The 26524-nt window shown below is 38.1% G+C and overlaps 1 protein-coding gene across 3 annotated transcripts; it reads right to left on the bottom strand.

Annotated features, from left to right (window-relative positions):
• Positions 1 to 377: 377 nt before the first annotated feature.
• RTCA (RNA 3'-terminal phosphate cyclase) lies at positions 378 to 26524 on the bottom strand. 3 transcript variants are annotated; one of them, XM_086717680.1, is made up of 11 exons: positions 26248 to 26524; positions 26039 to 26139; positions 24128 to 24271; positions 20756 to 20879; positions 17966 to 18024; positions 16285 to 16426; positions 15553 to 15677; positions 13005 to 13063; positions 6808 to 6902; positions 3898 to 4002; positions 378 to 741 (listed from the first exon to the last, which is right to left on the bottom strand). In XM_086717680.1, the coding sequence occupies exons 1-11, from the start codon at positions 26290 to 26292 to the stop codon at positions 640 to 642; spliced, it is 1101 nt and encodes a 366-aa protein (XP_086573806.1). In that variant the 5' UTR covers positions 26293 to 26524; the 3' UTR covers positions 378 to 639. The 3 variants fall into 3 exon arrangements, with proteins under 3 accessions (XP_086573806.1, XP_086573808.1, XP_086573807.1); XM_086717682.1 differs by lacking the exon at positions 26248 to 26524 and having other exon boundaries at positions 24128 to 24349; XM_086717681.1 differs by lacking the exon at positions 26248 to 26524 and having other exon boundaries at positions 24128 to 24286.

Below are 26524 nucleotides of genomic sequence, written 5' to 3'. Positions count from 1 at the left end.
AAGGCGCTCAATTATATTTTAATTAGATTTTGAATCTGTTGAATGTTTTGAAAGCCAAACAAAAACATATCTGGGCTGAATTTGGACAAATTTACTAGGGTTCAATTTTGCAATCCTCATTGTTCAGCTTTCAAAACATTCACCAGATTCAAAATAAATATTTACCAAGTGCCCACTAGAAAGAAGAGACATATAATTAGAATGAGAAAATGCTTATTAAATGTTATTGTTGACACAGCAAATACTTGTGCAAAAAGTTGTCTCATTATGCATGAGGTTTCAGTAACCTAATTAAAACCAGACACAAATTACAGACCAAATCTACAGCCTTGACTTACTCTATTATATAAGAAAGAACACACTTCAGGTAGAAAAAATACTCTATTTCCATACTTTAATACTGAAATCAGCTATCATACATATCCATCAACTCTTGTATTTCATTGTCTTTATCTCAGGAGATAGTCAAAGTGAGATTAATTAGATGAAGCATTCTCAGCAAATCTATAACACTCTTTACTTCATCTCCAAATTTAAGTCAGGTCCTTTAATAAGTTACTGCTTATTCACTGCTGTGTAATATTTATGAAATGAATTAGTGCAATATATCATTGAGGTATTATTTAAAAGGCAAATACCCTATAGATATGGATTTGTCATCCCAATTCCTTGGCACTCAATAATATAAGTGTCTTTAGAGGCATCGTCTTCATCTTCTGATTTCTTCACAGAGAATTTAGCCTGAAACCAGAGAAGCATTTAGTATATAAGTAATATAAAGAGAGATAGAAAGCCCTTAAGTCCAACATAAATAGGCAAGTAGTTAATATCAAACTCATTTTATTGAGGAAGCTAGAGGCACAAAGATCAAATGACTCATGAGAAATTCAATAACCTAAATATAAAATATTTTGCTCCAGAAGCATGACTCTTGTTCAAAAGTAATATATACTGTGGAGTTCTGTCAGAATGTATAGCCTAGGCCCTGCTCCGTATCCACTGAATCAAAATCCCCAGGATATTTGCAGCTAGGTAAATACCATTTTCAAAATCCCAATTGTTAACTATAACACCCCTTTACTACCTACTTCCTATATTTTTTCTAAAACATAGCATTGAAGCATTTATACTTCTCTGATCTTGTCAAGATCAAGTTTCTAAATCCCCTCAAATTTTTCTTGTCAATTTAATTCCCTAAATATGCTATTCAAAAAAATCTAGTTCAAAGAAGGAAGGTGGGGGGATGCCCTTCATCTTTATTGGCCTTAACATGGTATTTTTCACTTGTTAACGAATTGAAGTTTGGCTTTGAAATATTTGGTTTCTATCACTGCATTCTGGAAACATGATTTTTTTTTAAAGCTACTGCATTCATTTGATAAAACAATTAAAATCAAAACAATTGAGTAGGTTGAATTTGTAGCAAATGGATTTCAAATGCGCCTAAGACCTTAGGATTCTATGAAACACAATTTGAAAACCATCATTCTGGGGCCTACTGCATAGTAATATTCACAAATTATTCCAGTTTCAGGATTATGTGACAGTATACTGTATATAGTAGACACTGAAAATTACTGTTGAATGAATAAGCACTGAATTCTGAGCTACATAGCCAATTACTTGTGTAATTATATATATGTATACATTTCAAATTGTAAGCATTATGTAAATATGAAACACAGGAACACTCAATGAAATCATTTCTAGCCTATATATAAATATACTGAAACTACAAAAATTTAAAGTTACAAGGAGTCTTAATGGACTATGCACCAGTCTCTGATTTTACAGATGAATTATCTGCACTGAGGCACAGAAAGAAAAAGCAGCTTGCCCCAAGTCACTCAGTAAGATACCACAAAGCGGAACACGAAACCAGAGCTATAAATTCCAGTTCACAGCACTCTCCACTATGTATTCACTTCAAATAACATGTCAGTGTCCACTACATGCAAAGTACTATAAAAAGTGAGGATTAGGGGCGCCTGGGTGGCTCCGTCAGTTAAGCGTCCGACTTCAGCTTAGGTCACGATCTCGCGGTCCGTGAGTTCAAGCCCCGCGTCGGGCTCTGTGCTGACCGCTCAGAGCCTGGAGCCTGTTTTGGATTCTGTGTCTCCCTCTCTCTCTGACCCTCCCCCATTCATGCTCTGTCTCTCTCTGTCTCAAAAATAAATAGACGTTAAAAAAAAATTAAAAAAAAAAAAAAAAGTGAGGACTATATGAATGCAACTTAGTCCCTGCCATCAAGGAGATCATAGTTTACAAAGAAAAAATGATAATACAGCATAAATGGAATAATAAAAAGTACAGTTAACTATCTCTTGACATGAAATATAATTTACCTTCAATTCCTATTATCCTTTTCCTACAACTGAATCAATATCTATGCTTCCTAATAACAAGAAAAAAGGTGTATGTTATTAAAAATCATACAAATAAACGGTTAGAAGCAGGGCAACTCCCAACTTTGTGCTTGCTACCCTTCTATAATAGCTATTTTTTTAAATAATGTGCATTATTTTTATAATTTTTAAAACTACTTAAGGTCACCTTCCTTCATAAAATTCTGAGTTATAAATTATAGATCACTTTATGAAATTACATTATAAAGACTATAGCAAAACAGGAACATGCAATTACTGAAAAAGGCAAGAAATGAAGCTATATGCAGTAAATGCAAAAAAAAAAAAAATGAAAAGAGAAACACTTTTAAGAGGAAAATACCTAAATGTCAATAGTGGTTGTTGGCAAAAGGGACTATAGGTAGGTTTTTTTCCCCTTATTTTCCAAATTTGCTATAAGGAAATTACATTAGTTTCAGATAAAACATACAAATTTAGTCATTTTTTTAAAATTAAGAATCCTGCAGAAAAGGTATTAATATGAGCTTATATACTAATAAACCCTGTTTCACTAAAAAATTATAAATCTACTCTTATAAAAGTTTAGGGGACTGGTGTTAAAATTTCAGCAAATATTCTATTCTATCGTAGAATCAAAAGAAAATGAAACATGTAAAATTTCATATAAATATTTAAGTTTCTGGCCAACCATGAATTCCTTATGATTTGATTTCATAGTTCTCATGGAAGTATTTTTACTCTATAAGGCAGCAATACACATGCGCTTTGCCGTGTGCTTTCCCAGGTCTGTTCACAGCCCAGCTCTGCCACTAACAAACTATGTGGGCTTGAGCAGTTAATTTAATCCCTTTACTGCACTTTACTCACATGCAAAATGGGAATAAAAATAAACAGCAACCTAACATGGTTATGCAGAGCTGGGGTGCCTAGGTGGCTCAGTGGGTTGAGCATTCAACTCTTGATTTAGGCTAGGGTTATGATCTCATGGTTAGTGTGTTCAAGCCCTTCATCGGGCTCTGTGCTGGTGGTGCGGAGCCTGCTTGGGATTCTGTCTCCCTCTCTCTCTGCCCCTCTCCCATTTGCACGCACATGTGCTCTCTCTCAAGATAAATAAACTTTAAAAAATAAAACGGTTATGCAGAGTAAGATGATTCAGGGCAACTGCTGACTCAGCTCAGTGTCTGCCACACAAGAAGTACTAGGTGAGGAATAGCAAGTATCATGTTTATTACAATCTGACCCAAAAACTGGCTATGATAAAAATCAATTACTCTTGGGGCGCCTGGGTGGCGCAGTCAGTTAAGCGTCCGACTTCAGCCAGGTCACGATCTCGCGGTCCGGGAATTCGAGCCCCGCGTCAGGCTCTGGGCTGATGGCTCGGAGCCTGGAGCCTGTTTCCGATTCTGTGTCTCCCTCTCTCTCTGCCCCTCCCCCGTTCATGCTCTGTCTCTCTCTGTCCCAAAAATAAATAAACATTGAAAAAAAAAATTAAAAAAAAAAAATCAATTACTCTTTCTAAAGGAATACTCACCTTTGCTAGTTGTTCAGCAAAATGTATAGCCGTTTGTGTATGGAGTGTAACTGGTCCTGTTTTTATTCTGGAAACTCCACAGGCTAATGCCATAAAAATGATCAGCTATTAAAAAAAAAAGAACAAAGAAGAAAATTTTCACACATTTACTAATATTTGGAGTTAAAATTCTACTGCTTACCATATGAAAATACTACTAGAAATCAAAATAGCTCAAAGCATTTCTACTTCTTTAGGTTTCCAGAAGTCCTAAGAAGATGACAGAAAACCTCTGTCACCCACAGTCTGTGTTGTGGTACAGAAATGCTCAGTAGCAGCTGTCAATACAGCCTTTCTAAAATTTGTGTTTGGGGCGCCTGGGTGGCGCAGTCGGCTAAGCGTCCGACTTCAGCCAGGTCACGATCTCGCGGTCCGTGAGTTCGAGCCCCGCGTCGGGCTCTGAGCTGATGGCTCAGAGCCTGGAGCCTGTTTCCGATTCTGTGTCTCCCTCTCTCTCTGCCCCTCCCCCATTCATGCTCTGTCTCTCTCTGTCCCAAAAATGAATAAACGTTGGAAAAAAAAAAAAAAAAATTAAAAAAAATAAATAAAATAAAATTTGTGTTTAAGAATAAAACAGAGAGTTAAAAGTTAATATATCAGACCAACTGTCTCTACAAGGTGGAATATATAATATGACAAGCTTCTTCCATTGTCTAAAATTACAACTTTTTTTTAAGTTTATTTATTTGAGAGAGAGAGCGAGCAAGCATGCACATGAGGGGGAGGGAAGGAGGCGAGGGAGAGACAGAATCCCAAGGAGGCCCTGATGCTGAAATCAAGAGTCGGACACTTAACCAACCAAGCCACCCAGCGGCCCCTAAAATTACATTTTAGTGGGTAAACAAATACACTAATACAGAATTCCTTAGAGTATAGAGTACACTTGGGCAAGAAAGGAGAGACTAGAAATAAGGGAAATAAGAAACTAGTTAAGGAGAGGTACCTAGGTGGTTCAGTCAGTTAAGCATCCATCTTCGGCTCAGGTTATGATCTCATGGTTCATGAGTTTGAGCCCTGCATTGGGCTCTCTGCTGTTAGCACAGAGTCTGCCTCAGATCCTCTCCCCCTTCTCTCTCTGCCCCTGTTCTCTCTCTCTCTCTCTCAAAAAAAAAAAAAAAAAAAAAAAAAAAGAAAGAAAGAAAGAAAGAAAGAAAGAAAGAAAGAAAAAAGAAAAAGAAACATAAAAATAAAAACAAAAACTAGTTAAGGGGCACCTGGATGGCTCAGTTGGTGAAGCATGAGACTCTTGATCTGGGGTTGTAAGCTTGAGCTGCACACTGAGTGTAGTTACTTAAAAAATAAAATCTTAAAAAAAAAAAACAAACCAACAACAAAGGAAAGAAACCAGTTAAGAAATCCTAAAGAATACATTTCTAAATGCAGATTGATGGTTTGAGATTAAGGAGAGAAAAGTATGGTAGAGAAAAAGAAAATCTATCAAGACAGGGGACCATAAAAAGATCTTACTTGGAAATATTCACCAGCATTTCTCCATATGAATAAATGTGTTAAGTTTAAGAGGTCTATGACACATCCAAGTGGAGATGCTGACAGGCACAAGGGATAGAGTTAAGGAGAAAGGCCTGAACTAGGTGATATAAATTTGGGAGTTGTCTGTGCACAGGTGGGACATAAGCTATGAGACTGGACAAAACAACTGAGCCAGTGAATACAGATGAAGGAAAGAGGCATGAGCCTGAGCCTAGGGATTCTCTAAAACTTAGAAGTTGAGATGAAAACAACAGTAACAAACTACCAAAAGACTAGAATACGTGGTCAGGGAGATGAAAAGAAAACAGTGCTTCAGAAACCAAGTGAGCAAAGAATTTAGAGAAGGAAAGAATGACCAACTGTACCAAATGCCATGGCCAGGTCAAGATGAAAACTGAAATCTGAGGAATATAAATTCCAGAAAAATATTTAAAAACTGATTGAACTAGAACATGCCAATCAGTCTCTCAAAGTTAGTGATAAAATTTTTTTTTATTTTTTATTTTTTAAAATTTACATCCAAATTAGTTAGCATATACTGCAACAATGATTTCAGGAGTAGATTCCTTAGTGCCCCTTACCCATTTAGCCCATCCCCCCTCCCTCCAAGTAACCCTCTGTTTGTTCTCCATATTTAAGAGTCTCTTATGTTTTTGTTCCCCTCCCTGTTTTTATATTATTTTTGCTTCCCTTCCCTTATGTTCATCTGTTTTGTCTCTTAAAGTCCTCATATGAGTGAAGTCATATGATTTTTAACTTTCTCTGACTGACCAATTTCACTTAGCATAATACCCTCCAGTTCTATACACGTAGTTACAAATGGCAAGATTTCATTCTTTTTGATTGCTGAGTAATACTCCACTGCATATATATATATATATATATATATATATATATATATATATATACACACACTACATCTTCTTCATCCATTCATCCATTGATGGACATTTGGGCTCTTTCCATACTTCAGCTATTGTTGACAGTGTTGCTATAAACATTGGGGTGCGTGTGTCCCTTCGAAACAGCACACCCGTATCCCGTGGATAAATGCCTAGTAGTGCAATTGCTGGGTCGTAGAGTAGTTCTATTTTTACTTTTTTGAGGAACCTCCATACTGTGCAGAGTGGCTGCACCAGCTTGCATTCCCAAGTGATAAAATTTATATTCAGTCTGGGGCACCTGGCTGGCTCAGCTGGAGGAGCATGAGACGCCTGATCTCATGGTCAAGAGTTCAAGCCCCACATGAGGTGTAGTAATTACTTAAACAAATTTTTAAAACTCAATAAATAAATAAATAAAATAAAATGTATATTCAATCTAATTATCCAATACTCAAATCTAATAGATTCAAAGGTTTTATCCTAAAAGCATTGTTACCTGGTCTTGCAGATACTCATCCACAGCACCACCATGTCTAAGATTTGCTAACAGCATTTCAGCAGCTTCAATTCCAACCTTGTCTGCATTTACACCTACAACAGACACAATGTAAAAACACACAACAAAGCACACCAATTATTAAGAATCAAAGAGTTGAATTAATATATCTCAGTTAGCACTGGTATAACTTTTTTTAGGCACCTACTCTGAACTCACCCAACCAACTCACCCAAGATTTTTAAATATATTTAATCTTCTGAGAGCTTAGCACATGCAAATGGTTTATATCTTTAAATGAACCTAGAGGAGGAAAAACCAGGCTGTATTTGGCCCTATTTTAAAAGTATTAGTTATGGGGTCACCTGGGTGGCTCAGTCAGTTGAGTCGGTTGAGTTCAGTCGGTTGAAGTCGACTTCAGCTCATGGGTTCGAGCCCCACATTAGGCTCTGTGCCGCCAGCTCAGAGCCTGGAGCCTGCTTTGGATTATGTGTCTCCCTCTTTCTCTGCCCCCTCCCCTGTTCATACTCTGTCTCTCTCTTTCTCAAAAATAAATAAAAACATTAAAAACATTTTTTCATTTAAAAAAAGCTATAATCCTATAACGCTATGCCTGTCAAAATTTGAAATTTGCAATTTATACATGTTATAATTAGTCTGTAAGCAATCCATTAGAATTAAAGGGTATTTTTTAGAAGTCAGAGAATTATGTTTCATGTAAGGAAAAGCTGATAAAAATTCTCATATCAACTATTGTAAAATTTTATTCCTTTAAGATTTAAATAGGCATTACCTTATTTTGAAAATAATACAGAATACTTATCCCCACATCCCACTTCCTGCTTCTCCACACATGCCCCAAATCTTCATACAATGCTGAATACAAAATAAGTGTGTCAGAAGCAGTGGAATGTCAAATGATGCTTTTAAAGCATTTACTTTCAACTAAAAGAAGCCCCGGCTACAAATAAAAATGTCTTTCAAGGACATGTGGTTAATTTTTGTTCCTATTTTATATTTGGAAATTCATTTGATTATATGTATACCTTGGTAAGATTTCCCAGAAAAGTGGAATTTTCAAAATTTTAACTGTTTCTCATTACAGCAGTCATTATAATATAATAAATTAACTATCTTTACAACATCAATCAGTCAAGTACATGACTGAATGAAGTAGCTTGGAACATGTGGTGTGAATCTCAACTTCTTGGGTAAACTAGGTTGCTTCTTCCAAATGGAAATGGAAATGGAAATGAAAATGGAAATGGAGATGGTAATACCTAAGTTGTAAAACTTGTTAAAGAAATTAGAGATAATACTTACAAAGCATATAATACCATGACTGGTTCAAAATAAGCTATTAATAATAACAGTTAATACTGAGTACCTACTATGTGTGTCCCGTACTAAGTAACAGGAACTGTTTCCTTTGCTAAGACAACATAAAAATACACTTCTAAAAAAAATTTTTTTTTTCAACGTTTATTTATTTTTGGGACAGAGAGAGACAGAGCATGAACGGGGGAGGGGCAGAGAGAGAGGGAGACACAGAATCGGAAACAGGCTCCAGGCTCTGAGCCATCAGCCCAGAGCCTGACGCGGGGCTCGAACTCACGGACCGCGAGATCGTGACCTGGCTGAAGTCGGACGCTTAACCGACTGCGCCACCCAGGCGCCCCAAAAATACACTTCTATATTAGCAGAACCAGAGAATCAGTAGGTACTAAATTCTACAGTATAAGCTAGGACTTGAGAGACTCTCCAGGCTAATTCTCTCACTCAATAGATAAGTAAACTGGGGCAGTACAAAATTTTTACATCAAGCATTGTATTATTGAAAAATCAGATCAGAAAAGGGTTTGATTGGCAAAACCTATACTCAACATTTCAGTAGTTTTTTATTGTTGCAGTACAAAATACAAAGAAATGAAAGATGTAAGAACTTTAAAGGAAAAAAGAAACTCTAACAAATTACTTTTATTTGTAAATAATAGCATATTCTATATTGTCAAGTTAAAAGAATCTGTATGAAAATGATTCACATAAGATTTTATCAATGATATGAATGATCCATCAACATCAGACTAATTTTTTAATTTTTAAAATTTTTTTAAAGTTTATTTATTCTGAGAGTGAGACAGAGAGTGTGCATGTGCAGGGGGATAAGACTATCCCATCAGGCTCAGCACTATCAGTACAGAGCCCGACGTGGGGCTCAAACCCATGAACTGTGAGATTGTGACCTGAGCCGAAATCAAAAGTTGGATTCTTAACCAACTGAGCCACAAAGGCACCCCAGAAACTAATTATTTCAAAAATTCATTTATAATTGCAAACATATATAAAATTTAGAGACAAATATGTAAACCTTTCATAGAAAATATTACAAATTTTATTGAAAGGCATTTAAGGGGTGCCTGGGTGGCGCAGTCGGTTGAGCGTCCGACTTCAGCCAGGTCACGATCTCGCGGTCAGTGAGTTCGAGCCCCGCGTCAGGCTCTGGGCTGATGGCTCGGAGCCTGGAGCCTGTTTCCGATTCTGTGTCTCCCTCTCTCTCTGCCCCTCCCCCGTTCATGCTGTCTCTCTCTGTCCCAAAAATAAATAAACGTTGAAAAAAAAAATTTTTAAAAAAAATAGATAAGTAAACTAAGATCAAAATAGTTTTAGTGGCTGAAATAGTGACAAACATGACTCATCAGTTACAGGTTACTGCTTCTACCACAGATGACGTCATGGACAACTAGCCAATGTTACTTCTGGTAGTAACTCTTAGATGTTAGGATTCAGGGTCTGATAATTTTCTAGTTAATTTAAATAAGAAATGAAAGGGGATAACGGAAGCTGACATTCTCTCTGATATCCTTAATATATATACTATCTAGACTAAGAGACAAGACCCCAAGCTGCTTTTACATTTGCTAATCCCATCTCATTTGACATCTGTGGCTGACAGGAAACAAGGGAGAGCACCAGCAGAAGCCAATCAGAGCAAGTATATTGCTCTATCACCTATTCCCTCCTACCATTATAATTCTAAAAATAAATGCTGTGCATTCTGAAACTGTGTTGTCCAAAGACAACTTCAAAGTAAAAGTGGTCTCAAATGACAAAGTAAGAAAAGTGTTGTTGGAATATGAGCAATTTTTTCAGGGCTGGTCAGCAAAGTTAATTCTAAGTATTGCTAATAACAAAGTAATGATTGATTTACAATCTCAGTGCGATATACCTAAAACTATCATCTACCCTGGCAAACTAACTCTACCTCCTATGTCACAAGTTGAAATGTTTCTAGGTACCCAAGGTAGAAATCTAGAAGGTCATTCTTCACATTGCCTTCCTCACTTCCCATATCCAACTGGCCATATCTATTCCCTCTCCTAATATTCTTGCATCAGTACTCACCTCTCTAGCCCCAATCACTGAATCCCTTTGTATAGGGCCTCATCATTTCTGACCTAAACAGCTGCAACAGTCTTGTCTTCCTGCCTCCAATAAGGTTTTCCTGTAATCAACCACATAGCTATCAGAATTACCTTTCCAAAGATCTGATATTACATTCCTCCTTAAAATCTTTAATGCTTTCAGGGTGCCTGGGTAGCTCAGTCAGTTAAACACCCAATTCTTGGTTTTGGCTCAGGTCATGATCTCACGGTTTGTGGGTTCAAGCCCCATGTCAGGCTCTGTGCTGACAGTGCAAAGACTACTTGGGATTTTCTCTCTCTCTCTCTCTCTCTCTCTCTCTCTCTCTCTCTGCCCCGCCCTTGCCTTCCCCCTCTCTCTCTATGAAAATAAACTTAAAAAAATTTTTTTTTAATCTTTATGTCTTCATGACGAAACCCAAATTCCTTTATATGACCTGTCAACAAAGTCCTTCAAAATCTGGCCTCTGTCAACCTCTCTAACTTCATCTCCAGTTCCCTGCTCCAGACCCTACACTCATCATACATAGTTGTAGTTGCCCAAACACAGAACACTTGTTTTTGTCAGCACTGTCCTTTGTCCTTCCTCCTTAACTCACTTTTTCATCTGGATAATTTCTACTTATCTACAGAACATACTAGAGGATTGTTGAATGCAAGAAGCCAGATTTGGGGTCAACCAGCCCCCACAGGAGTATTAGCTGTTCTTCCCCTGTGTTCCTATGATGCCCTGGGAATACCATGGTCTGTCTCCTCTACCAGACTAAGCCAGGAAACAGGACAGTGGCTCAGATATCTATGACCCTAGCATATAGTACTTGGCACATCTTGGTGCTCAATGAACTCATATTCCACCCAATGTCTGCCAAGCACTTATTACTTACATGGGCTCCCAGTCTCTGCTTTATATTTGGCATTATCTTTGCTTCCTCAAGTCCCCATAGATCCTGTATGCAGTAGCTCACTATCCACACTGATTCTTCACTGTCCCTAACAAGTAATTAGTGTACTCTAAATACGTATTTTTGATCACTACTTCCCAAACTTCATTGTACTTCAGAAATATGCAGTGAGCTTGTTAAAATATATCCTTGGGCTCAACTTCCAGAGATTCTAATTTGATAGGTATGGAATAAGTCCCAAAATGTGTTTTTCTAACAAACTCTCAGATGATGCTGATATGTTACTTGTCCACCAACCATAGTTTAAATAGCACAGTTTTATTTATTTATTTTTTTTTAATTTTTTTTTCCAACGTTTATTTATTTTTGGGACAGAGAGAAACGGAGCATGAACGGGGGAGGGGCAGAGAGAGAGGGAGACACAGAATCGGAAACAGGCTCCAGGCTCTGAGCCATCAGCCCAGAGCCTGACGCGGGGCTCGAACTCCCGGACCGCGAGATCGTGACCTGGCTGAAGTCGGACGCTTAACCGACTGCGCCACCCAGGCGCCCCTAAATAGCACAGTTTTAAATAGAATTCATTTAAGCCAGGTCAACTGGAGACATTAATTTTATTTATTCTATTATGGTGTTAAGATTTGATACCTAACTAGTATCTACATCTACCAAATGAGCAGAATAAGATTATCTGAATTTTTTTGTATTCAGCAATAATAATGTGGTAAAACAGCACAGCAAGGGTAAGCATCTTTTAAAGATCTACAAAGTAGGAATAAAGCAATCAATTACCACACAAACATCAAGAAATTCAACTAGAAGTCGCCTTGCCTCGATGGCAAAAGTAACTTCAAATATTAACAGTCAGAAGTATACACATCTCTCTTCTTCCAAATATGCTCAATCTTAACTACATTTCCCTTTCACAAAAATACTGTTTTTTGAAATCACCAATGTAATAACTGATGCAGGGAAAAATCATCAATGGACACTAAAGCCCCTGGATGAAAGTTGTATAGGAATAAGATAATCGGATGGTATCAAAGTATTATCCCAGATGACTTACTACTTATAAAAAGAGAAAGAATTTATAGCAGACATACCTGGAGGATACTATTTAACCAAATGATCACAGTCACCTTTACCAATAAAGGACAAACTGACCTTATCACTAACCCTGTTGTGATACAATGGAATGTACATAGCCACCTATGCAATATTCCTACTAAAAATGTTTCATCTGAATATATCTAATCATGAGACAATCAGACAAGTCCAAATTGTGAGAAAATGGCCTGGACTTTTCAAAACGTGAATATCATGAAAGGGGGAAAAAAAGGTGATATTTTCTGTAGTAGAAAAGAAACTAAACAGAAATGATGACCAATTGCTGGGAGTGCTCCAAAAAAAAAAAAAAAAAAAAAAATCCCCCATTGCTCTAAAAAGTATTTTGGAGGCAAGTGACTAGGTTGAATATAAAAGACAAATTCTTTGGGCATAAAAATGGTATCATGGTTAGACAGGTATTGTTCGTTGGACATGCATGATGCAGTATTCAGGGGAGAGATATGGTATCTCCTACTTACACTGAAATAGTTCAGAAACATACACAACTTGTAGCTAACAGCTGACTACTGGTAAATCTAGGAGAACAGTGTATGGATGCTAATTAGTCATTCAACTTTCTTATCAGTTTGAAATTTTTCAAAGTATAAAGTTAGGAGAAATACTAAAAATTTAACTGACTCTAAAACAGAACCAGTTAATCATATCCTTTTATACTTGTCATCTATCATGCTATAATGTTCTAATCCTGACAGATAATTAAAAATTTTTACATTAGCACTGGGAACTGTGAACCCACTTCATTTATCTGTACCTCGTTTACCAAGCGATGATCCAGCAAACAAACAGCCAGTAGATGTCTCAGCAATAATGCTAAATAGGAAAAAAAAAAAAAAAAGGATTACTATCTATGCAATAAATATTCTAAAATTACACACAAATTCAACCAGGGGAATAGTGGTTACTAAATATGTAGAATCAGATCTACTTAGTAAACTGCAAAAGTGAAATTCTTCACACAGAGAGCAGGATGATTAGCACTCTCCATCTTCATCAGGGCATTAGTACCCTTCAGCTCATCTGACAAAAGTCACACTAGATTCTAATCCGTTCACAGGTAAGGAATGGCTCTCCTTGAAGTTACATCATTCACACTAAATGATACCATTTCTACTGTACTATAAAGTGTTTTATTATTATCTAAAGTGAAAAGGTCTTCCTACATGTTTGAATGTAAGTGACCAACTTAACGTAGACTGCTATATCCTTAGGATGTTATATATGAACCACAAAACTAGAACTTTTGATACACAGAAAATAAGGAGGAAGAACACTACCAAAAGTCATCACTCCCAAGAGAAGCAAAAGAAGAAGAAAGGGAGAAGAACTATAAAAACAACCAGAAAACAATGAACAAAATGGCAATAATTACATACCTATCAATAATTACAGTAGCCAATAGCAACTCAAGTGTCCATCAATAGATGAATGGGCAAAGAAGATGTGGTATACACAATGGAATATTACTCAACCATAAAAAGGAATGAGATCTTGCCATTTGCAACAACATGGATGGACCTAGAGGGTATTATGCTAAGTGAAATAAGTCAGATGAAGAAAGACAAATACCACATGATTTCACTTACATGTGGAATCTACAAAACAAACAAAAAGCACAAAAGACCCATAAATACAGAAACCAAATGGATGGTTGCTAGAGGGGAAGGGATAGGAGGATGGGAAAAATGGGTGAAGAGAAGCAAGAGATACAGGCTTCCAGCTGCAGAATGAATAAGTCACAGGGATAAAAGCCAGAGCAAAGGGAATACGGTCAGTGGTATTGTAATAGCACTATAAGGTGACAGATGGAAGCTACCCTTGTTGTGAACAAAACATAACATATTGTCAAATCACTACATTGTATACCTGAAACTAATGTAACATTGTGTGTCAACTATACTTCAATAATAAAAAAAAACAACTGTATTTCTACAGAAATTTTTGTTTTCATTTTACAGTTTTTAGATAGTAGTATCAAATGCAGAATGTTTAAATCTGCATTTAAAACCTTTAGTAGAAACTCCAAAAAAGAGACTTTCTATCCATAAGAGATACTCTCATACTTCAAAAACTCAATTAAAGCAGTCTTAAATTTGGGGTACAGTCAGTGGAGCATGCAACTCTTTTTTTTTTTTTTCAACGTTTATTTATTTTTGGGACAGAGAGAGACAGAGCATGAACGGGGGAGGGGCAGAGAGAGAGGGAGACACAGAATCAGAAACAGGCTCCAGGCTCCGAGCCATCAGCCCAGAGCCCAACGCGGGGCTCGAACTCACGGACCACGAGATCGTGACCTGGCTGAAGTCGGACGCTTAACCGACTGCGCCACCCAGGCGCCCCTGCAACTCTTAATCTCAGAGTTGTGAGTTCGAACTCCAAGTTCGGTGTAAAGATTACTTAACAATGAAATCTTTAGGGGCACATGGGTGGCTCAGTCAGTTAAGTGTCCGACTCTTGATTTCAGCTCAGGTCAAGCCCTGCGTCAGGCTCTGCACTAACAGCACAGAGCCTGCTTGGGATTCTCTCTCCCTTTCTCTTTGTCCCTTCCCCACTTGCACGCGTGCATGTGTGCATACTCTCTCCCTCAAAATAAATAAATTCATGAAAAAATAACTTAAAAAAAAAGCATTTTTATATTAAATCAACAACCTGTAATTAAATAATATAATGTTTTCTTTTAAATTTGTTTTAATGTTTATTTATTATTGAGAGACAGAGAGACACAGAGCATGAGCAGGGGAGGGGCCGAGAGATGGAGAGACACAGAATCTGAAGCAGGATCCAGGCTCTGAGCTGTCAGCACAGAGCCTGACATGGGGCTCGAACCCACAAACCGTGAGATCATGACCTGAGCCGAAGTTGGGACACTTAACCAACTGAGCCACCCAGGCACCCCTATAATTTTTTTCTAAATAGACCTTTGCCATATCTAATATTTACATGTACATGGACTTCACATTTGGAGTACAGAAAAACAACTAGAAATATTTCTCTCAGGATCAGCTTCAAAGGCTAACTTCTGATTAGCTTAAACATTTAAGTTCTCTTAAATGTTAAGAGAAATGTTAACAGCAAAAGGGCTCTTACAATGTAATAAAAGGCAAACCATCCTCAGGAAAAAAAATCCAGAATAAAATAATCATCTTAATTCATCACACTACTGGTTTGGATAGGACTATCCTTAAAAATGTGCCTTTTTAAAACTGTAAAACTTAAACAAAAGAACTACAAATATTTAATTTAAACAGGATAATTACTTCAGAGCTCTCAATCAGTATCCAGGAAAAAGTACATTGTCTTACATTATCCCATTTCCATTGCCAAAGGCTTGGTCTTTAGGTTCCTGAACAGGCTGGATGTTAACATACAGATCCCTAATCTCCTTTCTGATGCATCTTACAGCTGCCGCCGCCATATCTTTTGCCACCTATTTTGGCAAGACAGAAAAAGAGAGTAAAATAAGGATTATTTTGAGTTGTTTTCAAGCCTTCAAAGACACATACAGTAATGAATATCTCTTACAGGGATTAAGAAAAAGCTTGATCTTCAAGTGTAACACATAAGTTCAGGGGAAAGTTTTAATTAAAAGATTTATTAAAAAATTAAGTGCTCTGAGGCACCTGGGTGGCTTAGTCAGTCAAGCATCTGACTTCAGCTCAGGTCATGATCTCGCGGTTCATGAGTTCAAGCCCCACATTGGGCTTGCTTCTATCAGCTGTCAGAAAAGAGCCCACTTCAGAACCTCTGTCCCCCACTCTCTCTCTGCCCCTCCACTGCTCACATGCTCGCTTGCGCTCTCTCTCCAAAAATAAATAAAACATTAAAAAAATTAAGTGCTTTTGGGGTGCCTGGCCTGTTCAGTTCATAGAGCATGTGACTCTTGATCTCAGGGTTCTAAGTTTTAGCCCCATGCTGGGTGTAGAAATTACTTAAAACTAAAATCATAAAAAAAAAATATTAAGTACTTTCAATAATTTCAAAATTTAGATGATATAATACTTACCAAGACCCACATACACTTCTAGACAACTTACTTTAAATGGCAAAACACCAGCAACAAAAGCTCTTCCATATATCTTAGTCACAGAGCCACGGTCCGTTAAATTTATTGGGTTCAACTGTTTAACAGGTGACATTCGTACAATCACTTCACCACCCCCTTTTGGGTAGTAGCCCCTACAAAGAGTATGACAAATACTCACATAAACTTATTATATGACAAAAATACAGCTCAACATTTACAATAAAATAACACATGAATTATATCCAAACATACAACTCGTGTTTGAAATTTCCAAGCAACATTTTAGATCTGTGCTGTCCAATATGGTAGCCACAAACTACATGTGACTATTTAAATTTAAATTAAATTTAAAACTCAGCTTCCCAGTTGCACTAGCCACATTTCAAGTGCTCAACAGTCTTATGTGGCTAGTGGCTACCTTACTGAACAGATAGGGAACATACCCATCAATGAAGAGAAATTCTTTTTGACAGTGCTGTTTTAGAATATAAACTCCTTAATGGCAGGAGTTTGTCTGTTTTCTTCCTGCAATATTCCAGTGCCTAAAACAATGTCTGATACGTAGGAGATACTCAATAAAATACGATGAATATTAAGTCAACACAAACAAAATTTTAACTCAAATATTTAGTGTCACTTATTCTATAGAAGAGGATGGGAACATACAGATGAGAGTAACTGTTCCTATTTTCAAGGAGCTCCCTCATCTGGTAGAGAGATGGCTCTACATACAACTTACTGGAACACAAGTCAGGCTGTAAAAAAGACTACAAGAGGGATGCAAATATGAATTCCAACTGAGACACACTCATGGACAATTCACACAAGAAATAACAGGTTCAATTTTAAAAAAATATAGGATTTCCAGTTTTTAGGAGAGCAGGGAAGAAAAAACATGAACAAAGACATGAAAGCCCAAGGCACAAAGTAAGTTTAAAGAATAGTAAGCAATCATATTAACATATTAATACATGGAGGACAGGGGCACCTGGGTGGCTTAGCTGGTTGAGTGTCCAACTCTTGATTTCAGCTCAGGTCATAATCCCAGGGTCATGGGATCAAGCCGTGAGTCAGGCTCATCCTGAGCGTTGGAGCCTGCTTAAGATTTTTTCTCTCTTTCTTTCTGCCCCTACCCCCTGCCCCCACTCATGCTCACTCTCTCTGTCTTCCAAAAAAAGAAAAAAGAACACATGGAGAAGGTGGAATGAAGTTAGAAAGGTCAACTGCAACAGGACTGCAGCACACTTAAATGCCACACCAAGAAATCTGGCCTTGTTATTATGTGGCAGAAGGGAAGCCTTGAAGGGAAATAGCCTGAAAGTCCAATGTGCTTCTTAGGGAAACAATTCTGATTGCACCATGGGAAGAATCCCTTTTATGACCCTGCAGTGCCTAGTCCAGTTGTCTGCGCATAGAAAGTATTCAATCTGTGCTGAACATGAACAACACTAGGTATGAAGGTCCCTCAGTGTAGCAATTCCCTTGAAAATATTTCTCCGAAGAAACAAGCAAATACCATATATATTTGCTTTCAAGTCCCCATGCGCCTGCTGCTTACTGTTTTTAAGCCATAAAACATAATTATTTTCTACAAGAAGTAGTGGGTTCCAGAATAATTCTCTAAGGTCTAAGCTTCCCCACTATCTTTAGCACAAATAGTGGGTCAAAGGGCTAACAAATAAGTAACTTACCTCATTTTAATATCACAATTAAATTGGAAACCAAATTTTTCCACAATTGGTTTGAAAACCTGGAAAATCAGTTTATTGTTACGTTAACCACAAATATTCACTGATTCAACAAGTATTAAACAGTTTATTAAACAAAAGTGTTCTGCACTGAGCTGACAAGAAGGTATTACAGATAAACACTGATATAAAAATGTGTAGGGTAGTTCTATTTCTCAAATAAAATAACTGACATGTAAATTAAATTAAAATTTTAACATTTAATTAATCAGGGTTCTGCAAGTCTATCTAATGAAAAAAATACCAGAACTCACGATCCTTGATCCCAGTGGTTATTTTACTCCACAGGACAGTATTTCCTAACTAATCCTTTGCAATATAATACATAAGAAATTAGGGGATATTGATAAATAGCATTCCATTCTGCTTTCTCAATTTTTTTATACTTTGAAATTTCACTGCATATTCAAGGTTTTATCCGCATTTTTTCCATTTAACATTATAAACAAAAGCCTTTTCCTGACATCATAAAATTCTTCCTAAACAGTATTTGAATAACTGTATGGAATTCTAGCATAATTTACTGAGCCATTCCCCAAGTGTTCACTTGCATAATTATATATATTATATAATGATGATTATAGTATATAATGCTCTGCTCAAATACCTTTAACATTTATCTTTGGCTGCATTCTGTAACATTTAATTAGGGTCATTTCCTTGAAGTGGAATTATTAGGTGAAGAGAGATTAACTTTCATTATACACCCTATTAAATTGAATTCTAAAAGATTATACCATCTATTAAAATGGCAAAAAAATTAAATTAAATATCAAGTTCTGTGAAGACGCAGAATAGTTGAAACTCTTATACAGTGCTGGTGAAAATGCAGAACAATGCAGCCACTTTGGAAGCCAAAACAATTTGGCAATCTGTCGTAAAATTAGATCTATACTTACTATTACCAGCAACACCTCTCCTTGGTAATTACCCAAAAGAAATGAAAACTTATATTCACCGAAAAAACCTGTATGTAAAAGTTTATACAGACTTTATTCATATTGCCAGAAACTGGAAACACCCCAAATGTCCTTCAACAGATGAATGGATGAAGAAACTGGGACATCCGTATAATAGAATACTACTTCTCTTTTATTGCTAAAACAAGTGACATTGATGAATCTCAAACAAATTATGGTAAGTGGGGGGAAAAAAAACAGGCTCAAAAGGCTACATACAGTATTACTCCCACATACGGTGTTCTGAAAAAAAGACAAAACCAAGACAGAAGATAGATGAGTAGTTGCCAAGAACTGGGGCATAGGGACTGATTACAAAGGGGTCTGAGGTAATTTCTTACGGTAATTCTGTATCTTGATTGTGGTGGCTGGTTCACAAGCATATGTCAAAAATCACAGAACTTTACACTAAAAAGGTGTATTTTACTATAAATAATTATACCTCGATAAATCTGGAGGAAAAGAAAGATGATACCACTTCTCTCTCCTACTAAGTATGCCAACACTGAGTGTCATCATTTTGAAAATTTATAGTCAAAATATGGTATTTAATTTTTTATAGTTTATCTAATTAACATGGATCTACCTCTTAACAAATTTTTATTTTTATTTTTTTTTTTTTAATTTTTTTTTCAACGTTTATTTATTTTGGGGACAGAGAGAGACAGAGCATGAACAGGGAAGGGGCAGAGAGAGAGGGAGACACAGAATCGGAAACAGGCTCCAGGCTCTGAGCCATCAGCCCAGAGCCCGACGCGGGGCTCGAACTCACGGACCGCGAGATCGTGACCTGGCTGAAGTCGGACGCTTAACCGACTGCGCCACCCAGGCGCCCCTTAACAAATTTTTAAATGCAGTATATCCTATTGTTGACTATAGGTACATGTTGTACAGCTCTCTAGAGCTTATTCATCTCGCTTAACTGAAATTGTATGCCTGTTGATTAGTAACTCCCCATTGCCCTCTTCCCTCTACCCTATTCTACTCTTTGATTTTATGAATTTGATTACTTTAGATACCTTATACAAGTGGAATCATGCCAGTATTTGTCTTCATGTGACTGGTTATTTCACTTAGCATAATGTCCTCAAGGTTCATTCATGTTGTCACATATTCTAGAATGTCTTTTTTAAGGCTGAATAGTACTCCACTGTATGTATAAGCCACATTTTCTTTATCTATTCATCCATCAACAGACAATTAGGTTGTTTTCTCATCTCAGCTATTATGAATAGTGCTGCAATGAACACGGAAATGCTAATATCTCTTCAAGATCCTGAAGATAATCCCACTCAAAGGTGGGATATCTGGATTATATGGTAGTTTTGTTTTTAATTTTTTGAGGAACCTCCACACTGTCTTCCATAATGTCTGCACCATTTTGCATTCCCACTAATACTGTGCGAGGGTTCCAATTTCTCCGCATCCTCCTCAATTCTTGTCAAACGCATGTTTAATTTTTGTTTTGAAGTTTTTCTTCCAAAACATAATTCCTGTATTTATAAAATGACTGATTTATATAATACGTAATGTAATTCACGCAACAATTACACTTGAGGTTTTAAAAGAATTCACTATGAGCACTGTTCCAAGATACAACACAAAATCTAAAGTAAACACAATCTCTTACCTTCTCCCACAACAGAACTACACACCATAAAGAAATAAACAGGCATACACAGAAACCACTCAGGATATATTTCAATAGAGAATGGAAATTCAGAAGAATACATGAGATCATCTTTAGTTCATCAATAACAACACAAGCCCTTACCATGGCTGTGTAATCAATCTGTGGTGCCATTTCAGCATTAGTTCCACCTTTTAAACGAAGTTCTGATGGAGAAGCAGCAAAGAGAACACAGGGCATTGAGACCTGCATCAAGAGGCACACACTCCTAAGGAGAACACAAAACAGGCTTCAATGAATTTTCTTTTCAAAGTCTTAAGATCATGGTATTACTACACAGCACCATTTGCTGAGGCACAGACAACTGGGAAGGCAGGTGTATACCCAAGTCTAAAGTTTAAAAATACCCCATTAAAAAAAGAGGGGGGCAGTGCACCTGGCTGGCTCAGTCAGTACAGCATGCAACAACTCTTGATCTTGGGGTTATGAGTTTGAGCCCCACGCTGGGTGTAGAACTTACTTTAAAAAAAAAAACACCACCACCCCAGGAACTGAATGATAAAATCCTGATTCTTAAAGAAAGACAGTATTTTATAGGAGAAGGAACTGGCCTTGAATGATCAGCAAATCTGGGTTTGAATCAAACATTAGTTGTATGATCTTTCTTTAATTTACAAAGTAAAAAAAGATTTTTTTTAAATGACACCATTTTTATAATATTTTTAAAAATTTTTTTAAATGTTTTTATTTATTTTTTTTTTTGAAGGCGAGAGAGAGACAGAGCATGAGCAGGGGAGGAGCAGAGAGAGAAGGAGACACAGAATTCGAAGCAGGCTCCAGGCTCTAAGCTGTCAGCACAGAGCCTGATGCAGGGCTCAACTCACAAACTGTGAGATCATGACCTGAGCCAAAGTCAGACGCTCAACCGACTGAGCCACCCAGGTGCCCCAATTTTTATAACATTTTCATAAAAGGATTCTTGAAAGTACAATTTATGAAAATGCATTTAATGCAAAGTCTAAAAACACACCAGAGGAAATAGGGTCAATTAAATTGTAATAACATTCATACAGTGACAGTCACACACACAAAGTCAAGGTCTAGAAATACTTAAATAATTTTATTTGAATCTCTACCATGCACAAGGCATTGTTCCAAATATCAAGTTAAGATACAGATCCTACCATCATGGAGTGTATGATATGATAGGATAACATTTCACAAAGACTGACAGCTGAATATTTTACATGGAAATAAGTTTAAAGGAAATAATCTTTGCTGTAACTCACCTCTGTTTGCTCATTCTAATAAAATAATGTGAGAAGTCATGAGACATAATTATAGAATATATTTTATAAAATGAAACACTTGGTCAGATTTTCTAAATGAGCTGTCACACTCATATATAGCATAGATAGACATAGATGAAGCATAGATTAGACATAGGCTCTAATACAAAAAGACTTAACTTTCTTATAGTAACAATGCATATGTACTGAAATAAACAGTTTCTATAAGTGACAATGCATTTCACTAATTTAGTAAAGATTTACTGACTGCATAATGTGGTAGATATCATAAGAGAAAATGTATACAATATAATCCCTGTTCTCAAGGAGTTAAGCCTAGGAGCAAGTGAAAAAACTAGAAAATGTTTAGTTTACAATAAACTGTAAGGTTAAAACTACTAAACTTCTCAGTGTTTATTCCCTCTGAGGAACCCAACATTTAAATGTTCTCCCTACTCCCCTGATAAAATCAGATTCTAAGAATAGTACAGAAAATCTTAATTTTAGGAATAGGAAATTGCAAAAACAAAGGTAGACAGTAGAGAAAACACATGGTACTGTAATCACAGTTAAGGGTAAAAATGTTAGAAAGTGAAGAAGTAAGATAAGTTTTCTTGCCAGGAAAAAGCTGGTTTTAGTCTCCTAAACTGAGCTGGATTCACAACTTTAAACTCATCTCTCTTACAGTCTATTAGATTAGAAGTCAAAAGGCCTACATTCTAATTCTAGTTGTGTCTCTGACTCCATCACCTTGGGTACATCACCTAATACCATTCTCTCATTCACTAAGTGGAGGAAGGATTGGAAATACATGGTTTCTAATTTCCCTCTTGCAGCTTCAAAATTTTACAATTCTATTTTAGTTCATTTTTAGATAGTTGGTTAACTATAATCCCCTTTCCCTTTTCTGTACAGGATAATACCCAAAATAATATGCTGACTATAAAGAAAGATACCTCAAAATTCCTTAATCCCCTTAGAAAGTTGTCATTTGGCAAACCTTGCCTTGGGCCTGGCAGCAGGTCCCTTTTCACAGAGGTCTATTCACAGCATTACTCAAGTATCAATTATCACTAAATATTTTCATAAACTAAAATAATAAAAATCTATTAAAACAGTTTCTGAAACAAACTGGCATCAGGTTTCCATTACTAGTTCCTATTTTATCAAATTTCCTAGTGAATGGATAGGATTTTGGTAAAAAGATATGGTTTGCAACAACAATCAGCCAAATAACTCAGAAAACACAAAAGTGCTCTCTATGTTTTGTCGATAAAAGGAAGAATTCCTGGAAAAGGATAAAGGCTCAATTTAATTGTTAAATATCTATTTTTGCAAAGGGGGAAAAAAACCCAAGATCAAACCTACAAATTTCTAAACAAGGTAGCATAAGTTATCTATTAAAAGACAACAAGGGGTGCCTGGGTGGCTCAGTTGGCTAAGCGTCCGACTTCGGCTCAGGTCATGATCTCACGGTTCATGGGTTGGAGCCCTGCATTGGGCTCTGTGCTGACAGCTCAGAGCCTGGAGCCAGTTTCAGATTCTGTGTCTCCTCTCTCTATACCCCTCCCTCACTCGCGCTCTGTCTCCCTCTGCCTCAAAAATAAATAAACATTAAAAAAAAAGACAACAAAAATACTTAGACTAAAAGTAGAATATGACTCATAATTAGCTGTAAGCCAAGAACTAAATATGCTACATACAATGCAAAAACTACTATTACTACAATGCATAAAAATTTAGTCGTTTTCAGATATTCAGTTTCTAAATAATAAAAAGAAACAAATATGCTATACTATGCACATAAGAAAATTCTAGATATAATAACAGCTATCCAAAACTACACAAAGTGTAACCCTGGAAGGTTACTGTTTTCTCCATTTAAAATGTGGGGAAAACGGACGCCTGGGGGGCTCAGTTGGTTAAGCGTCCAACTTCGGCTCAGGTCATGATCTCGCGGTTAGTGAGTTCAAGCCCCACATCAGGCTCTGTGCTGGACAGTTCAGAGCCTGGAGCTTGCTTCGGATTCTGGGTCTCCCTCTCTCTCTGCCCCTCCCCTGCTCGTGCTCTCTCTGTCTCAGAAATAAACATTAAAAAAATATTTTTTAAATGTGGGGAAACGAAAGCTCAAAGGTTAAGCAACTTGTCTAGTAAGTGGTAGTACCTGCATGTGAATCCAGGTCTAGCTCCAAAGCCCATATTTAAATGGAATATAAGTGACACATACCCTGCTGTCTTGGTATCTGCTGTGTGGACTCCACCTTTAATCTTCTCCGGTGTAAACATTATTTCTGTTGAGCCGATTTCTGCCCCCTCCAGTTGCCCATCACACAAATCTCGAATCATTTCCAGTCCAGATAAATGTTGAGGCCTTCAGGTCATAATACTGCATCAAAACGTGTGCATTCAGACTGCCTATATCCCCACATTTTATGACCCATTTATAAAACTGCAATGGCCAGAAAACAGCAAGGTCTAACCACAACAAGTGCCATATCTTCAGTGTCAGAGCTTCTTTTGGGTTTTTATGTACCTAGCTAGACTGCCTGCTAGTAGGCATCTTTTAGGGGTCCTTCCAGACCACTTATTTTAGCTAAAACACATATGCTGATACATTGTTGCGAATGAGAAGTGTGCAAAGAGGAAAACTGATAAAACTAAATGCCGCCAATCTCACTTGCATGTCATTCAATAATCTATAGTACCTGTTACAGGCTGAATTATGTTCTTCCAAAATTCTTCTGTTGAAGCCCTAACCCCTACTGCCTCAGAATGTGAGTGTAATTGGAGTCAGGGCCTTTAAAGAGATGATTATGTTAAAGAGAGACAATCTGGGGGCTCCTGGCTGGTTCAGATAGTACAGTATGTGACTCTTGATCTCAGGGTTGTAAATTTGAGCCCCATGATGGGTATAGGGATTACTTAAAAATAAAATCTTAAAAAAATTAAAAAGAGTTAGGGTAAGCCCTAATCTATTCTCTGTGGTATGTTTATAAAAAGAGGAGATTACCACATACAAAGACAGCAGAGGTACACATGCCCATAGGATGCCCACATGAAGAGGCAGCAAGAGAGAGGCCATCTCCAAGCCAAGGAGAGAAACCTGAAAAGAATCTTCCCGGAAACCAGGAAACCACCCCTGCCACCACCTTGATCTTGGACCTGCAGGCTCCAGAACCATGAGAAAAATAAATTTCTGTTGTTTAGGCCACCCAGTCTGGTATTTTGTCATGGCAGCTCTAGCAAACTAATAAATTCACTGCTGCAAACGACTGCTGTGACTAAGGGAATGAATGTGCACATATATCAATAATTGCCTTTTAATAATTTCAAAATGAAATGTGGATAAAAGAACACTCTAACAGATTGCTGATCTATTACAATGCCCAAAGGAATCAGTTTGGCTTCAACCTGGGTCCCCTTCTAACAGGAGCACATACCTGAAATTTAGCTAGTGGCACGCCTAGCTTCCCAGACGGAAGAAACAAGGTCAAATGTTAAGGTTTTTCCCTGTCCACAACTAATAATTCTGGCTGTATTCATAGCTTCTTAGAGGTCTTAAGGAAAGCTAGAATAACATCTCAGGGCCCTTTCCTGAGCTATGATTCTAAAATAAGCAGGTTAAAAAGTGGGATTTTCTCTGGCCACGCAGGCTATTCTGCCCTGATCCATCTTGCCGGCTGGCTGCTGCAAGTTCTCCAGGTACTCGGAATGCCCGATGACGCGGGAAAACATTTTAAAAGATAACGCATCAGGAAGCGAGAGAACTCTAGCCATATGGAGAAAACATGGCCTATTTTCTCAACTTGCCCCTTGAGGCTTTCCAGATTGCACAGCCCTGGTTATGGCTAACCGTCCAGGCCTGAGCATGCTCCCCCCGGGACCCTGAGGCCCGGCTGGCTACACATTCCTCAACCTTAGGACGAGGATCTTCCAAGCATCACCACCCAGGCTCCCGATTCCCCAGCGCCAAAGTCCGATCAAACCCCAGACCCCAAGGACTGCAGCCCGCCCCCCAGCCCCTCCCCCCACTTCAGCCCCTCCGCCCCTCCAGCCACACCGCCAGTCCCCTAGCCCTGCGCCCGCCCAGCCGCATCTCCCAGTCCCGCGGCTCCGCCCCCCAGCGCCCCCGATTTACCTGAGGCCTGGCGTACTGCGGCCGGCTCGAATTTTCTGCACCCGCAAGGGGAGGCCCAAAAGACAGCTCAGGGCTGTAGACACCCTCAGGATCTGGCCGCCCTGCCAGGGGTGCGGGTGGGAGAGGAGAGCGAGAACATCAGACAAGAACGCTCTCCTTCCCAGCCTGGGTTGCAGGGTCACCGGCCTTGCCTCGGGCCCCGTACTCACCCCTTCCATGATCCCGCCATCCACCTCCACCCGCTGCCCGGCCATTGGGAGCGTCCTGGGGCCCGGCCCGCAGCGACAAAGCCTCCGCCCGAGTGGGAGGAAGAAGAGACGCTCGCTCCGGCACCGCAGCTCCGAAACCCCCGTCCCCGCCGGGGGCCGCGGGGGTCTAGCGGAAGCGCGAAAGCAGCGCCCGCTCTCGGAAAACCGGAGGCAGCGGAAACGAACCCCGGCACTCAGTGTCCAGAACCCGGGATCTCCCCGCCCAGCGGCAGTGCGC

This window comes from Puma concolor, chromosome C1 (genome assembly GCF_028749965.1).
Source record: "Puma concolor isolate L17-30 chromosome C1, mPumCon1.1.hap2, whole genome shotgun sequence".
Classification (NCBI taxonomy): domain Eukaryota; kingdom Metazoa; phylum Chordata; class Mammalia; order Carnivora; family Felidae; genus Puma; species Puma concolor.
This window is presented reverse-complemented; position numbering and strand designations above follow the sequence as displayed.

Bases quoted from the DNA above. Each gene is read 5' to 3' on its own strand.
- RTCA (XM_086717680.1), bottom strand. From the start codon at position 26,292: ATGGCCGGGCAGCGGGTGGAGGTGGATGGCGGGATCATGGAAGGG. The intron at 16,427-17,965 runs GTAAGTTACTTA...TACTCTTTGTAG, and splicing joins AATTGTGATATTAAAATGAG to GGGCTACTACCCAAAAGGGG. The intron at 742-3,897 runs GTGAGTATTCCT...CTCTGGTTTCAG, and splicing joins TTGCTGAACAACTAGCAAAG to GCTAAATTCTCTGTGAAGAA.